This window comes from Oncorhynchus mykiss, chromosome 9 (genome assembly GCF_013265735.2).
Source record: "Oncorhynchus mykiss isolate Arlee chromosome 9, USDA_OmykA_1.1, whole genome shotgun sequence".
In the NCBI taxonomy this organism is placed as follows: Eukaryota; Metazoa; Chordata; class Actinopteri; order Salmoniformes; family Salmonidae; genus Oncorhynchus; species Oncorhynchus mykiss.
Window position 1 is genome coordinate 39514515 of NC_048573.1, and position 16664 is coordinate 39531178.

At 41.8% G+C, this 16664-nt stretch overlaps 1 protein-coding gene across 1 annotated transcript; it reads right to left on the minus strand.

Moving 5' to 3' along the window:
• Positions 1 to 78: 78 nt before the first annotated feature.
• LOC110532033 (testis-expressed protein 49) lies at positions 79 to 4096 on the minus strand. The gene is made up of 4 exons (XM_021615619.2): positions 3719 to 4096; positions 3063 to 3281; positions 2833 to 2971; positions 79 to 2735 (listed from the first exon to the last, which is right to left on the minus strand). The coding sequence occupies exons 1-4, from the start codon at positions 3852 to 3854 to the stop codon at positions 2687 to 2689; spliced, it is 543 nt and encodes a 180-aa protein (XP_021471294.1). The 5' UTR covers positions 3855 to 4096; the 3' UTR covers positions 79 to 2686.
• Positions 4097 to 16664: the final 12568 nt, after the last annotated feature.

Genomic DNA, 16664 nt, shown 5'->3' on the forward strand with positions numbered 1-16664 from the left:
ATCGCTGCCAAAGGTGCTTCAACAAAGTACTGAGTAAAGGGTCTGAATATTTATGTGAATGTGATCGTTTAAAAAAAATTTAAAATATGTTTAAAATATATATATAAAACCTGTATGTGCTTTGTCATTATGGGGTATTGTGTGTAGATTGACGAGGAAAATAATGATTACTGTGCTTTGTCATCTTGGAAGGCCTATAACTATTTTCACTGTGAGGTTTTAATAATGGGACAAACTGCTTTCTTGCCAAACTTAACTTCTCTAAAGCATGTCTGATTGTATTATCCTCTTTTCATTCTGTTTTTAACGTTGGGTACCTTGTATCACCTCTGTATTCATCATTTGCATTATTCTTATGGCTGTTATTATTATGATTAGAATTATGATTCATTATTATGCTCATTATGATATTTCCATTCCAACGATAAGGATCAAAGAGCAGAACGCTTTCTTTTAAAATGCCAGACGTAAGCTCAAGCTCATTGGTACCAACTGATCAACTGCAGCCAACTCACTCAGCGCTGTTCCCTCACCACCCTACAGTATTCAAACACTGGCTCTAGACCTGCTGACACATACCCATTAGCTGTCGCTTTTGCATCAAACCCCAAGTGGTGCATATTCCCCAATCACGAAGGACTGAAGTGTTTACACGCAGATAAACTAATTATACACTGTACCTTTTTTTGAGCAAACACTACTTCAAGACTCGACTCAGTCAGGTGGAGAGCTGATCCCCTTCCTATCGGACTTCAGGGCAGAGAAACGGGACACAATCAGCAGTGTGAGCAGTATTTCCTACTTGAACTCAAGCTTAATTGAACAAGCCACTGGAGAATACAGTGTGAGCAGGAACTGTGCCTGATTGCCACATCTGAGTTTCACAGTATGTTATACATAGAGCAGGAAGGGTAGAGCGAGAGAGCCTGTGAAAGCTAATCTAAATCAGTTATTGACCGTAGCATTGACACAACACTGAGTTCATTTTGACTTTACGTTTCCTCATAACATCCTCAAAACACCCCAGTCATCGTTCCTCTCTCTACCATACTTAACTATGGCAACTACAGTAACAGTTGATCATGTTCGTACCAAAGCAAGCTAATACTGCCTCGTGCTATTGGTCCCTCCCAGTGCAGTGATATTTGGCCTTGAGCGTGTGGGACCGCCAGGCAACAGTAAAGGTCATGGGATCGATAAATGACATAGGTGACCAACTAAGAGTGATTCACATAGAAATATAATACATAGAATGGATGTGGTAAGTAAGATGATGCACGTTGTGTCCATTCTATTTCTATGGGCTGTCCTGTCTTTGGGTTGGGTGGAGGTTGATTGTTGACTCTTGGGATGTTTTTAGGGGACAGGGGAGGAAGAGGGTTGTCCCAGTGCTACTGAAACAGTGTTTTGTTCAGGCCTAATGAACCCCTTTCGAAACACTTTCCTTTTTGTTAGTTTGTTTTCTACCCCTGAGTTGAAGGACAAGAGTTGGGGACTTTGACAAAGAGAAAAATAACATTTCCCCTTGAATAAAAAAAAATCTTAAAATCAATGGCTGTTTTGATTAGTTGTATGCGGTATTAGTGCAGCTTTCTTTACCTGCTGTAAAAACTGTGATTACCATTGGCTGATTGTCATTGAGCAGATGTTGACCAATGAAAGCCTTAGAGGATGTTGAGAGCAAGCAGCCACAGATACCCACAAACGTTCATACAGGAGAGGATTCGTAGCTTTGTTCCTCCATGCACTGTCATGAAGGAGTTGCAGTGCCAAACATACAGGAACTTGGTAGCTACAGCCACGTCCTCTGAATTTTTAAAGGCCACCATTGAGATGGGTGCGTGGGTTGACTGACTCACTCAATGACCCTGTAATCGGAAACAGCGTCGCTCCTTGGGCAGAGTGGCTCTCTCCCAGATCATTACATTTACGCGTGCATATCGGAAAGGGACTAGCAAGTTAAAGCACACTGCATACGAGAGAACAGGGAAGGATCCTACCAGGCGAGGGAGGAGTTAGGATAGGGCAAAGATCATGATTGTCTGAAGGCCTGTTATGCCGCCAAAAGTGTACCGACAGAAAGTTTTAAAAAATGACTGGTGCCTAATAACGTTCCAGTAACATAAAAAAAAAAAACATTTCTGGATATTCCTTTGACCTCATATGTCCTAATAATGATACTGTAATGTTAGCTGATGTAGAAAAAAGTTTTAAAGATAACACAAGGAAAACGTTTAGTTATCATTGTATTGCTTTCGTTGATGTACTGAAATGATGCAAAATACAAGCTTTACCAAAAATACAAACACACTATCAAATATTTGGCAGCTAGACACTATTCCGTAACAATATACCCGATCCCAGATATTCAGTTACTGTCCCCAAGGTCTCCTGAATGATCTAAGGTCTACTGAATGCTCTTACTGAGTGACAGTAGCTAATTACTGAAACAAAACTCCCTATTCTTTCCTTGTGGGTATTACCATTTCATTCCTCTGGAGGGAGGCAACAGCTCAACTGTACCAGTTGAAAGGCAGACGTCAATTGACGTCTGCATGATACAGTAGCTCCAAAAAATATAGCATGCTATGACGAAAGTGGCCGTTTATCAAACCACAAGAGTCCTTACAATAGCCCCAATGGTCTTGGGATCGTGGGAATGTGTGTCTTACTGCAGGATAGGAAATCAGAATAAGCTGAACTCCCGGTCCGTCATTGACATCTCTTTCACAAACCTGAGGAAAAAGCAGTAGGCAGAGTGAGAACAAGGCCACTGACACATCTGACTTCCAAGAAACAAATCGTGAAGCTAAAGTCAGACATGACACTCACTTGGTCATCTCACTGTTCTTGCGGGGGAATCGTCTGACTTGGGTCCAGCGTTCCTGCGTATTCTGTTGGCCTCCATTGGGCATCCACCATCCACACTGCTGGCTGTCTGTCAGGGGCACTGAGTACAGCTGGTTTGGGGCTAGGGAAGAGAGAGCCCATGTCAGTCAATACTGATCCTAGGGATGATAAGTGTATTCCATTAATGCAAAAAGAAGGTCACATAAACTGACATCTGGGTGTCTGAACCCGTTTGAGCATCTCTCTGTATCGCTCCTGGCTCCCCTGGTGTATGTCTGGGCTGAAAGGAGGTGGCTGGTTGTAGATGCTGCAGGTATCAGTGCATTTTGGGGGTCCCCTCTGGACTTGGATAGGGGGCAGTCTTGACTGTTTGGTACAGCTCCTTAAATCAACCTCATCTGTAAAGGTCAGGGAGTCTGGCGTGCTTTTACCTTCAAATGATTATCCATGTCAGATTAACTAACACAAAGTTTATATCATAATTTACCGACTGACAAATGTGGAATTATTTTTGCTTGTTATAATATTTAGAAATAATAACATAATAACATAACATAAAAAAATGCAGATGCACAGTTTGATAACAGAATTACGGTAAAATGTCCCTCAATTTTATTCTGTTACTACATGTATCTACACAGTTCTTCCGGTAAATGTGTTTTTGTAAAAATGTCTTTGGAAATTGTTAAAAGTAATCCGTGTGCATAGTAGAGTTATATTGTTTGTTAAACTTTGAAATCAATGTTTTTTGTTTGGTATGGCTACATTTTAAAGTGAAACATCTGAATCTCAGCGTAATTCCGTTACTATGGAATTGCCCAAACCGAAGGCCAATGTAGATCGAATTAACAAAGCCCTTGTCACTCACCGCGGTGGGAAGCAGACGCTCGTGGATTCACTAGCATCTTGTCTCCGATGGGATTTTGATAGCCCAAATTTGTTATCCCGAAGAAAGCCATCAAGTACCGTCGCCAGCAACAGTCTGAAGCTGTCCAGGATAGCATAAAAACGTGGGCAAGTCAAGGCAAGCGCTCTGTAAATAAATCACAATGTCTTCTGTTTTACACGGAACCATGGTAACAAGTGCCACCCATCAGCTGGACTTCCGCCTATCAGTGGGTGGAGCCGGGTTTAGCGCTATTTTGAATCCTTGGCACGTCCCTATCTTCCCTAAACCCAACCGGTCTACAGGATCGATGAGTCCCCCGCGCTAACGTAGGCTAATGTGACTCTTAAGGATCCGCCCCTTTTTTAAATTTTTGCCTAAAATGACATACCCAAATCTAACTGTTTGTAGCTCAGGACCTGAAGCAAGGATATGCATATTATTGATACTATTTCAAAGGGAACACTTTAAAGTTTGTGGAAATGTTAAATCAATGTAAGAGAATATAACACATTAGATCTGGTAAAAGATAATACAAAGAATAAAAGGTCATTTTTTTTGTATTTTTTTTTGTACCATCATCTTTGAAATGCAAGAGAAAGGCCATAATGTATTATTCCAGCCCGGGAGCAATTCAGATTTTGGCCACTAGATGGAAGCAGTGTATGTGCAAAGCTTTAGACTGATCCAATGAACCATTGCATTTATGTTCAAAATGTTGTATCAAGACTGCCCAAATGTGCCTAATTGGGTTATTAATACATTTTAAGAACGATGATATGGTGAGAAGTTTTTATTCGGATCCCCATTAGCTGGGGCGGCAGGTAGCCTAGTGGTTAGAGTGTTGGGTGAGTATCTGAAAGGTTTGCCAGGTCAAATCCATGAGCTAACAAGGTCAATAATCTGAACAACCCACTGTTCCTAGGCTGTCATTCTAAATAAGAGTTTGTTCTTAACTGACTTGCCTAGTTAAATAAAATAATCTGTTGAAGAAGCAGCAGTGTAGAACATGACAAAATACTGAACACTAATGGACAAGAACAGCAACACAAATGTAAACTAAGACCACAATGACTAAGGAAACATATTACTATTTTAAAAAAGAAGAAGAAAGAGAAAATAAAGAAAAAAAATCAACATTGTGCTCTATTTGCCAGTTTAACATCTTACTTCAAATAATGCATGTACTGTGTTTATTGTAGGCACTGTGACAAACGTTCTTTATAGTGGTTCAGAAGGCACACAATAAATAGACCACAAATGTTTCCAACTAGGCCCCTTTTTTCTCAATTTCCACCTGAATGACTTGCCCAAAGTAAACTGCCTGTTGCTCAGGCCCTGAAGCCAGGATATACATATTGGTACCATTGGAAAGACAACACTTTGAAGTTTGTAGAAATGTTAAAATAATGTAGGTGAATATAACACAATAGATAAGATAGGAGAAAATCCAAAGAAAAATCTACCGGAATTTTTGTTTTATTTAGAGACCATGCACTTACAATGGATAGTATAGGGGCATACTGAATTCTAGCTCCCAGGATGCAATTCCTATGGCTTCCACAGGGTGTCAGCAGTCTATGTTCAAGGTTTCAGGCTTGTAACTTCCAAAACGAATAAGAAATATCAGTTTTAGTATAGGGACACAGTCTTGGAAATTCGTGTTTGGTCGCGCCATGAAGACAAGACGCACCTGCTAAAATCGGTTTCCTATGGAACATACTTATTTCCGTAAGAAATATTATAATTTGATTACATTTTAGGGTATCTGAGGAGTACATAGAAACATATTTTGACTTGTTGAAACAAAGTTTAGTGGTAGATTTTTGGTAGATTCCTTTCTCAGCATGTTGAACGAGTGGATTACTCAAATCGATGGCGCCAACTAAAAATACTTTTTAGGATATAAAGAAGGATTTATCAAGCAAAACGACACTACATGTTATAGCTGGGACGCTTTGGATGACAGATGACAGTAAGATTTTCAAAAAGTAACAAATATTTAATCGCTATTATGAATTTATGAAACCTGTGCCGGTGGAAAAATATTTTGATGTGGGGCGCCGTCCTCAAACAATCGCATGACATGATTTCGCTGTAATAGCTACTGTAAATCGGACTGTGCAGATAGATTAACAATAATTTAAGCTTTCAACCGATATAAGACACTTGTATGTACAGTGGGGCAAAAAAGTATTTAGTCAGCCACCAATTGTGCAAGTTCTCCCACTTAAAAAGATGAGAGAGGCCTGTAATTTTCATCATAGGTACACTTCAACTATGACAGACAAAATGAGAAAAAAAATCCAGAAAATCACATTGTAGGATTTGTAATTAATTAATTAGCAAATTATGGTGGAAAATAAGTATTTGGTCACCTACAAACAAGCAAGATTTCTGGCTCTCACAGACCTGTAACTTCTTCTTTAAGAGGCTCCTCTGTCATCCACTCGTTACCTGTATTAATGGCACCTGTTTGAACTTGTTATCAGTATAAAAGACACCTGTCCACAACCTCAAACAGTCACACTCCAAACTCCACTATGGCCAAGACCAAAGAGCTGTCAAAGGACACCAGAAACAATATTGTAGACCTGCACCAGGCTGGGAAGACTGAATCTGCAATAGGTAAGTAGCTTGGTTTGAATAAATCAACTGTAGGAGCAATTATTAGGAAATGGAAGACATACAAGACCACTGATAATCTTCCTCGATCTGGGTCTCCACGCAAGATCTCACCCCGTGGGGTCAAAATGATCACAAGAACAGTGAGCAAAAATCCCAGAACCACACGGGGGGACCTAGTGAATGACCTGCAGAGAGCTGGGACCAAAGTAACAAAGCCTACCATCAGTAACACACTACGCCGCCAGGGACTCAAATCCTGCAGTGCCAGACATGTCCCCCTGCTTAAGCCAGTACATGTCCAGGCCCGTCTGAAGTTTGCTAGAGAGCATTTGGATGATCCAGAAGAAGATTGGGAGAATGTCATATGGTCAGATGAAACCAAAATATAACTTTTTGGTAAAAACTCAACTCGTTGTGTTTGGAGGACAAAGAATGCTGAGTTTCATCCAAATAACACCATACCTAATGTGAAGCATGGGGGTGGAAACATCATGCTTTGGGGCTGTTTTTCTGCAAAGGGACCAGGACGACTGATCAGTGTAAAGGAAAGAATGAATGGGGCCATGTATCGTGAGATTTTGAGTGAAAACCTCCTTCCATCAGCAAGGGCATTGAAGATGAAACGTGGCTGGATCTTTCAGCATGACAATGATCCCAAACACACCGCCCGGGCAACGAAGGAGTGGCTTCGTAAGAAGTATTTCAAGGTCCTGGAGTGGCCTAGCCAGTCTCCAGATCTCAACCCCATAGAAAATCTTTGGAGGGAGTTGAAAGGCCATGTTTCCCAGCATCAGCCCCAAAACATCACTGCTCTAGAGGAGATCTGCATGGAGGAATGGGCCAAAATACCAGCAACAGTGTGTGAAAACTTTGTGAAGACTTACAGAAAAGGTTTGACCTCTGTCATTGCCAATAAAGGGTATATAACAAAGTATTGAGATAAACTTTTGTTATTGACCAAATACTTATTTTCCACCATAATTTGCAAATAAATTCATTAAAAATCCTACAATGTGATTTTCTGGATTTTCTTTCTCATTTTGTCTGTCATAGTTAAAGTGCACCTATGATTAAAATTACAGGCCTCTCTCATCTTTTAAGTGGGAGAACTTGCACAATTGGTGGCTGACTAAATACTTTTTTGCCCCACTGTATATACAGTACCAGTCCAAATTTCGGACCCATCTACTCATTCAAGGGTTTTTTCTTTATTTCTTTTACTATTTTCTACATTGTAGGATAAGAGTGAAGACATCAAAACTATGAAATAACACATATGGAATCATGTAGTAACCAAAAAAGTGTTAAATATATTTTAGATTTTAGATTCTTCAAAGTAGCCACCTGTCATGCCTTGATAACAGATTTGCACACTTATGGCATTCTCTCAACCAGATTCATGTGGAATGCTTTTCCAACATTATTGAGGTAGTTCCCACATATGCTGAGCACTTGTTGGCTGCTTTTCCTTCACTCTGCAGTCCAACTCGTCCCAAACCATCTCAACTGAATTCAGGTCGGGTGATTGTGAAGGCCAGGTCATCTGATGCAGCACTCCACCACTCTCCTTTTTGGTCAAATAGCCCTTACAGAGCCTGGAAGTGTGTTTTTGGTCATTGTCCTGTTAAAAAACAAATGACAGTCACACTCAACTTGATGTTGAGATGTGTCTGTTACTTGAACTCCGTGGTGCATTTAAACTCAGCAAAAAAAGAAACGTCCTCTCACTGTCAACTGCGTTTATTTTCAGCAAAATATTTATATGAACATAACAAGATTCAACAACTGAGACATAAACTGAACAAGTTGCACAGACTTGTGACTAACATAAATCTAATAATGTGTCCCTGAACAAAGGGGGGGGGGGGTCAAAATCAAAAGTAACAGTCAGTATCTGGTGTGGCCACCAGCTGCATTAACTTCTTAATAATAAAATGAATCGCTTACCTTTGATGATCTTCGGATGTTTGCACTCACAAGACTCCCAGTTACACAATAAATGTTCCTTTGGTTCCATAAAGATTATTTTAAAATCCAAAAACCTCCCTTTGGGCGAGTTATGTTCAGAAATCCACAGGCTCGAGCGGTCACAACGAGGCAGACGAAAATTCCAAATAGTATCCGTAAAGTTCGTAGAAACATGCCAAACGTTTTTTATAATCAATCCTCAGGTTGTTTTTACAATAAATAATCGATAATATTTCAACCGGACCGTAGCTTTTTCAATAGGAGTGAGAGAGAAAATGTCTGCTGCAAGCTGCTCACGCATGCAAAACTATGCTGGCACCCAGCCATCCAATGACGCGATGTGATCTTTCTCACTAATTTTTCAGAATAAAAGCCTGAAACTATGTCTAAAGACTGTTCACACCATGTGGAAGCCATAGGAAAATTAATCTGGTTGATATCCCTTTAAATGGAGGGAAGGCATGCAATGGAAATGAGAGGTTTCAGGAAAAACAGATCTTCCTGGTTGGATATTCCTCAGGTTTTCGCCTGCAATATCAGTTCTGTTATACTCACAGACAATATTTTGACCGTTTTGGAAACTTTAGAGTGTTTTCTATTCTAATCTGACCATTATATGCATATTCTAGATTCTTTGCCTGAGAAATAGGCAGTTTCATTTGGGTACGTTTTTCATCCAAACATCAAAATACTGCCCCCTACACTCAAGAGGTTGCGGCTCTAGAGGCAGTATTTTCATTTTTGGAAAAAAAAACGTTCCCGTTTTGAACAGGATATTTTGTCAGCACAAGATGCTAGAATATGCATATAATTGACAGCTTTGGATAGAAAACACTTTAACGTTTCCAAAACTGTAAAGATATTGTCTGTGTGTATAACAGAACTGATGTTGCAGGCGAAAGCCTGAGAAAAATCAAAAACGGAAGTGCCCCAGGTTTTGAAAGTGCTGCGTTCCAATGAGTCCCTATTGAGCTGTGAATGTGCCATCAACGAGCTTACGCTTTCTACGTATTCCCCCCGGTGTTAACAGCATGGTGACGTAGTTTTACGCATTTATGTTGAAGAATAGCCGTAGGCGGCCACATTGCGTAAGTGATCACATGGTGGCTCCAAGAGAGATTCTTGCGTAAAATACAGAGGTAGCCATTACTCCAATCGGTCCTACTGAAAAACTAATTGTCCCGACGGATATATTATCGAATAGGTATTAGAAAAACACCTTGAGGATTGATTATAAACAACGTTTGTCATGTTTCTGTCGATATTATGGAGCTAATTTGGAACATTTTTCGGCTTTGTCGCGACCGCAATTTCCGGGCGATTTCTCAGCCAAACCTGAAGAACAAACGGAGCTATTTCGCCTACAAAAATAATATTTTGGGAAAAAATGAACTTTGGCTATCTACCTGGGAGTCTCGTGAGTGAAAACATCCGAAGTTCATCAAAGGTAAACAATTTAATTTGATTGCTTTTCTGATTTGTGACAAGGTTGCCTGCTGGTAGCAAGGCATAATGCTATGCTAGGCTATCGATAAACTTACACTAATGCTTGTCTAGCTTTGGCTGTGAAGCATATTTAGAAAATCTGAGATGACAGGGTGATTAACAAAAGGCTAAGCTGTGTCTCAATATATTTCAATTGTGAGTTTCATGAATAGGAATATTTTCTAGGGATATTTATGTCCGTTGCGTTATGCTAATTAGTGTCAGGCGATAATTACGCTCCCGGATCCGGAATGGGGAGTCACAAGAATTAAGTACTGCAGTGCATCTCCTCCTCATGGACTGCACCAGATTTGCCTGTGAGATATTACACCACTCTTCCACCAAGACACCTGCATGTTCCCTGACATTTCTGGGGGGAATGGCCCTAGCCCTCACCCTCTGATCCAACAGGTCCCAGACGTGCTCAATGGGATTGAGATCCGGGTTCTTCGCTGGCCATGGCAGAACACTGACATTCCTGTCTTGCAGGAAATCACGCACAGAACGAGCAGTATGGCTGGTGGTAATGTCATGCTGGAGGGTCATGTCAGGATGAGCCTGCAGGAAGGGTATCACATGAGGGAGGAGGACGTCTTCCCTGTAACGCACAGTGTTGAGATTGCCTGCAATGACAACAAGCTCAGTCCGATGACGCTGTGACACACTGCCCCAGACCATGTTGGGCCCTCCACCTCCAAATCGATCCCGCTCCAGAGTACAGACCTCTGTGTAACACTCATTCCTTCGATGATAACACGAATCCGACCATCACCCCTGGTGAGACAAAACCGCAACTCGTCAGTGAAGAGCACTTTTTGCCAGTCATGTCTGGTCCAGCGAGGGTGGATTTGTGCCCATATGTGATGTTGCTGCCGGTGATGTCTGATGAGCGGCAGGGTAGCCTAGTGGTTAGAGCGTTGGACTAGTAACCGGAAGGTTGTGAGTTCAAACCCCCGAGCTGACAAGGTACAAATCTGTCGTTCTGCCCCTGAACAGGCAGTTAACCCACTGTTCCCAGGCCGTCATTGAAAATAAGAATTTGTTCTTAACTGACTTGCCTGGTTAAATAAAGGTAAAATAAAAAAATAAAAATAAAATGAGGACCTGCCTTACAACAGGCCTACAGGCCCTCAGTCCAGCCTCTCTCAGCCTATGTGGACAGTCTGAGCACTATTGGAGGGATTGTGCATTCCTGGTGTAACTCGGGCAGTTGTTGTTGCCATCTTGTACCTGTCCCGCAGGTGTGATGTTCGGATGTACCGATCCTGTGCAGGTGTTGTTACACGTGGTCTGCCACTGCATGGACAAGCTTTTCGTATTGACTGTGTCTTAAAGTAATGATGGACTGTCGTTTCTCGTTGCTTATTTGAGCTGTTCTTGCCATAATATAGACTTGGTATTTTATTAAATAGGGCTATCTTCTGTATACCTCCCCTACCTAGTCATAACACAACTGATTGGCTCAAACATATTAAGAAGGAAAGCAATTACACAAATTAATAAGGCAATTGAAATGCATTTCAGGTGACTACCTCATGAAGATGGTTGAGATCATTTTTTTTATTTTACAAGGCAAGTCAGTTAAGAACAAATTCTTATTTTACAATGACGGCCTACCTCTCCCTAACCCATACGATGCTCGGCCAATTGTGCATAGCCCTATGGGATTCCCGATCACGGCTGGTTGTGATACAGCCCGGAATCAAACCAGGGTCTGTAGTGACACCTCTAGCACTGAGATGCAGTGCCTTAGACTGCTAGGCCACTCAGGAGCCCAAATGCCAAGAGTGTGCAAAGCTGTCATCAATGTAAAGGGTGGCTACTTTGAAGAATTTCACCTTTTTTGGTCTCTTCCATATGTGTTATTTCATAGTTCTGATGTCTTCACTATTATTCTAAAATGTAGAAAATAGTACAAATAAAGAAAAACCCTGGAATGAGTAGGTGTCCAACCTTTTTAATTTGAAATTTTACCCCCTTTTTCTCCCCAATTTCGTGGTATCCAATTGTTAGTAGCTACTATCTTGTCTCATCGCTACAACTCCCGTACGGGCTCGGGAGAGACGAAGGTTGAAAGTCATGCGTCCTCCGATACACAGCCCAACCAAGCCGCACTGCTTCTCAACACAGCGCGCATCCAACCCAGAAGCCAGCCGCACCAATGTGTTGGAGGAAACACTGTGCACCTGGCAACCTTGGCTAGCGTGCACTGCGCCCGGCCCGCCACAGGAGTCGCTGGTGCGCAATGAGAATTGTGCATCGCCCCACGGACCTCCCGGTCGCGGCCGGTTACGACGGAGCCTGGGCGCTAACCCAGAGTCTCTGGTGGCACAGCTGGCGCTGCAGTACAGAGCCCTTACCCACTGCGCCACCCGGGAGGCCCTGGTGTCCAAACTTTGACTGGTACTGTATATCATAATAATATCATTGTTTCAGTGTCAGCAACCGTTTACGGCATCCTGCACACTGCTCCTGCCTCCCTGCTCACAAAGATACTGCTGCCGGATGATTCTAGCCCAGATTGTGGTACAGAAGGTGTTATAAGCCTGACTGAAAGTGGCAGACTGTCCTGGCCATAAATAGCCTTACTGAAGAGCTCAGTGACTTTCATTGTGGCACCGTTGTAGGATGCCATCTTTCCAACAACTCTGCCCTGTTAGAGCTGCCCCGGTCAACTGTAAGTGCTGTCATTGTGAAGTGGAAACAACGGCTCAGCCACAAAGAGGTAGACCACACAAGTTCACAGAACGAGTGCTGAAATGCGGAGCGCGTAAACATTGTCTGTCCTTGGTTGCAACACTCACCACTGAGTTCCAAACTGCCTCTGAAAGCAACCTCAGCACAATAACTGTTCGCGGGGAGCTTCATGAAATGGGTTTTCATGGCCCAGCAGCCACACACAAGCCTAAGATCACCATGCACAATGCCAAGTGTCCGCTGGAGTGGTGTAAAGCTCGTTGCCATTGGACTCTGGAGCATTCTCTGGAGTGATGAATCGTGCTTCACCATCTGGCAGTACGACGGAGGAATCTGGGTTTGGCGGATGTCAGGAGAACGCTACCTGCCCCAATGTATAGTGCCAACTGTAAAGTTTGGTGGATGAGGAATAATGGTCTGTGGCTGTTTTGGGGAGAGCCCTTTCCTGTTTCAACATGACAATGCCCCAGTGTACAAAGTGAGATCCATACAGATATGGTTTGTCGAGATCAGTGCGGAAGAACTTGACTCTTCTTGACAGAGCCCTGACCTAAACCACATCGAACACCTTTGGGATAAATTGGAACGCCGACTGCGAGCCAGGCCTAATCACCCAACATCAGTGATCGACCTCACTAATGCTCATGTGGCTGAATAGAAGCAAGTTTCTGCAGCAATGTTCCAACACCAATGGTGATCGCCCACAACCAGGTGCACTTAGTCGAGGTCTGGAAGGACGACTACAAGCAGATCTTCTTCCACAGGAACAAGAGGGTTGCCACCATAGCCAAAGAGGTTGGGAATTGGAATTGGAATGGGAATTGGGAGGTTGTGAAATGACATTGTAGTGCTAGGACAACAACCTATACCCTCAATGTCAGCAAAACAAAGGAGTTGATTGTTGATGTCAGGAAGTGGAGGAGGGAACATGCCCGATTCATGTCAATCGGACTGCAGTAGAGAAAGTCAGTAGTTTTAAGTTCCTCTGTGTCCACAACACCGATGACTTGACATGGACCAACAACAACACCACTCTTGTCAAGAGGGTGCTTCACCACCTTAACGTCCTAAACCGGCTGAAGAAATTCCCACCCATCCAGGACATCTACTTGAAACGGTGCCTTGGGAAGTCCCGCAGCATCATCAAAAACCGCACACGCCCCAGCCACGAGCTGTTCACTCCTTTACCGTCGGAGCATGAGGTCTAACACCAACAGGCTCAAGGACAGTTTCTATCTACAAGCCATCAGACTGCAGAACACAAACTGGACCGACCACCTGCACTGATTGTCCACACTGTTGCACTCAATCACACACGTAAACATTCATGCTACACACACATCACAATTGCTGCTACCAGACTCTTATTTACTATTGTTAATACTGCACAATGTAAACACTTGCCCCCCAATCCAAATACATGTGTACATATTGTCCTATAAATTGTGCCTGCCTGTATATATGCCATTTAGCAGACACTTTTACACAAAGCGACTTATAGTAATGCATGCATAAATTTTACGTATGGGTGGTCCCGGAAATCGAACCCACTACCGTTACAAGCACCATGCTCTATCAATTGAGCTAAGTATTATACTTATGCTAAAATGTCTATTCTACTCAGCCATTTACTTTATGTTTGTATTTATATATTTTGTTATTTCTTGTTGTTGCATTGTCAAGAAGGACCCTGCAAATAAGCAGTTTGTATATACGTATATACCATATGTATCCTGTAAAAGCCACTAATAAAACTTGAAACTTGAATAGTGTGTCCTCACAAACCTTTTTACACATGACAATTGAGGGTCTAGGTTCTGTTCTCACACTGTTGCACATATCACTCAGCTGATTAAAGTGTGGTATTGCACTGTATCCTGCACTATTAGAAAAAAAGGTGCTATCTAGAACCTAAAAGGGTTCATTGGCTGTCCCCATAGGAAAACCCTTTCATTAACCTGTTTGGCTCCATGCAGAACCATTTTGGTTCCAGGTAGAACTGTTTTGGGTTCCATGTAAAAAATCCTTTCCACAGAGGATTCTACATGGAACCTAGAAGATTTCTCCTATGGGGACAGCCAAAGAACCCATTTGGAACGCTTTTTTCTAAGAGTGTGCATTATTGTTCACATAATGGACAAATTTGAGCGTTGGGCCAGTAACCGAAAGGTGAAAAATCTGTCGCTGTGTCCTTGAGCAAGGCACTTAAAGGGCAATTCTGCCTCTTTACAACCTCATCTTCAGCACCAAACCAGTGTCTACTTATGTGAAAACAGTGCGTTTCTATTATCTGTGGGTAAAAAGATAAGAAAAAAGGTCCTTAAAAAAATGCTTCTCTGTGACATTACAGGGTAAGCTTGAAAGCAAAAAAAAATGGGTTTCTTGCTCACCCCCCCCAAAAAAATCACTGTTAACTTTTGATGATGGGTAGAACTTTTTCAAATATCTTTTTCTAGGAATGTGCTATTTCACATATGTTGACACTCGTACTGTGCTGGAGATAATGAAAATGACGACGAAAAGTGGTGGAATTGCCCTTTAACCCTAATTTGACTATGGCTGACCATGTAAAAAAAAAATATATATATATATATATATACATTCCACTGCAGCTATTCGGTGTACGTAACAAAAAAAACAAAAATGACACAGCAATCTTTGCTTTATTTTTCTTCTTCCTGTTCGCTCAGAACAAATATGGTGACATCTCAGAAAGCCTCAAACTTAAAGAGAAGCTAAGCTGCAAAAATGTCACATGGTACTTGCACAAGGTCTATGTTCGATTTATTTCACTTTCATTAGAATGTGGATTGTCAGTTTTTAATTACTCATCTACTTTTTTGAATCTATATTCTGCCAAAAAGCATTTTATCAGCTCAAGAACTCTGGCTCTAAGACTTGCCTGGATGTGGGAGAAAAGAATAAGGGTGGGAAACCAGTTATCTTACACATGCCACAACATGGGAGGAAACCAGATACTTTAGTATAAATCATGTACAATATACAGAGCCATGTGTGTGCAGGTTCCACATAATTGACACAGTTTTTTCCTAACATAACATTTCTGCGTGTATTATTTTGAGTACACATCCCACTAAGCTGTGTCTGCATGTGACCCCTGGGGCAGTGCATGTGACCCCTGGGGCAGTGCGGGTTGTTACTGAACTCTCTCGCCTGTAGAAATGCGGTGGACCCTGCGCAAGTGTGTAATTTCACACCTGTACGTAACCATGACACTCTAAATGGTCAAGAAATCTTTTCTTAGGGTTAGTTTATTTCACAATGATAATAACAATGATAATAAATACATCTCTTTTTCACTGCTCTGGAAGTCTTATTGTGGGTCTTGTACATGGGTTTGTTCCATATACAGTATTTGAAAACCATTTGGATGTCATTTTCTCCTCTCCAGGACAAAAGGACAAAACACTGATTGTTGTCTTATATTGCAGCACAAGAACATGAACTAATTTACAGTATATACATGCTGTTACGCACAGCTTGGCTATATTAATGCTGCACTGTTTTTTAGGAGGCAAGTGCAGAACAGAGCATTGTGGTCACTTGCAGTGCACAATAGCCTTTTATTCTGCTCAACATTGTTCTAATTATGTTGTATGTGTGTGTATATGGTGCTCTCTCCTGAAGAATACAGTAGACCGAGATAAAGTGGTGATGAATAGCTGTGACTCAGCCAGCTGAGCAATGGGATCCATGGAGGAAGGTGGACTTGGAAGGTGGACTCCCCATGATGCACTTTTTTGATTACAACACATGAATTTATGAAATATGGCACACTGCCCAGTTTGAATGAATGTTTTGTATTATTTATTTATTAAAAGGAAGAAGTTGAAAATGTTGAGGCTTTTGAAGATCTTTTGTAGAGGTTCCCAATTAGAGGAACGTGTGATCGTTTCTGTTTTGGCACTAGTGCTTTACACACTCCGAAATACACATTTCAATTTGTGAGATTCTTTACAATTCACCATCCCAAACGACATTTGTTTTGCTTTAAGTTTTTTTGTGTACTGTGTGTCGCATATATTGTAGCTATCCTCGCTATTTGAGCTATGTTACAATTACTACCAAGTGTGTTAACCCTATTTGCGCGATGCATAGGTTGCTTTCTTTTTTTCCCACCAGCGACGCG

Bases quoted from the DNA above. Each gene is read 5' to 3' on its own strand.
- LOC110532033 (XM_021615619.2), bottom strand. From the start codon at position 3,854: ATGCTATCCTGGACAGCTTCAGACTGTTGCTGGCGACGGTACTTGATG. The intron at 3,282-3,718 runs GTGAGTGACAAG...AATCATTTGAAG, and splicing joins AGCGTCTGCTTCCCACCGCG to GTAAAAGCACGCCAGACTCC. The intron at 2,736-2,832 runs GTGAGTGTCATG...CTTTTTCCTCAG, and splicing joins AAGAACAGTGAGATGACCAA to GTTTGTGAAAGAGATGTCAA.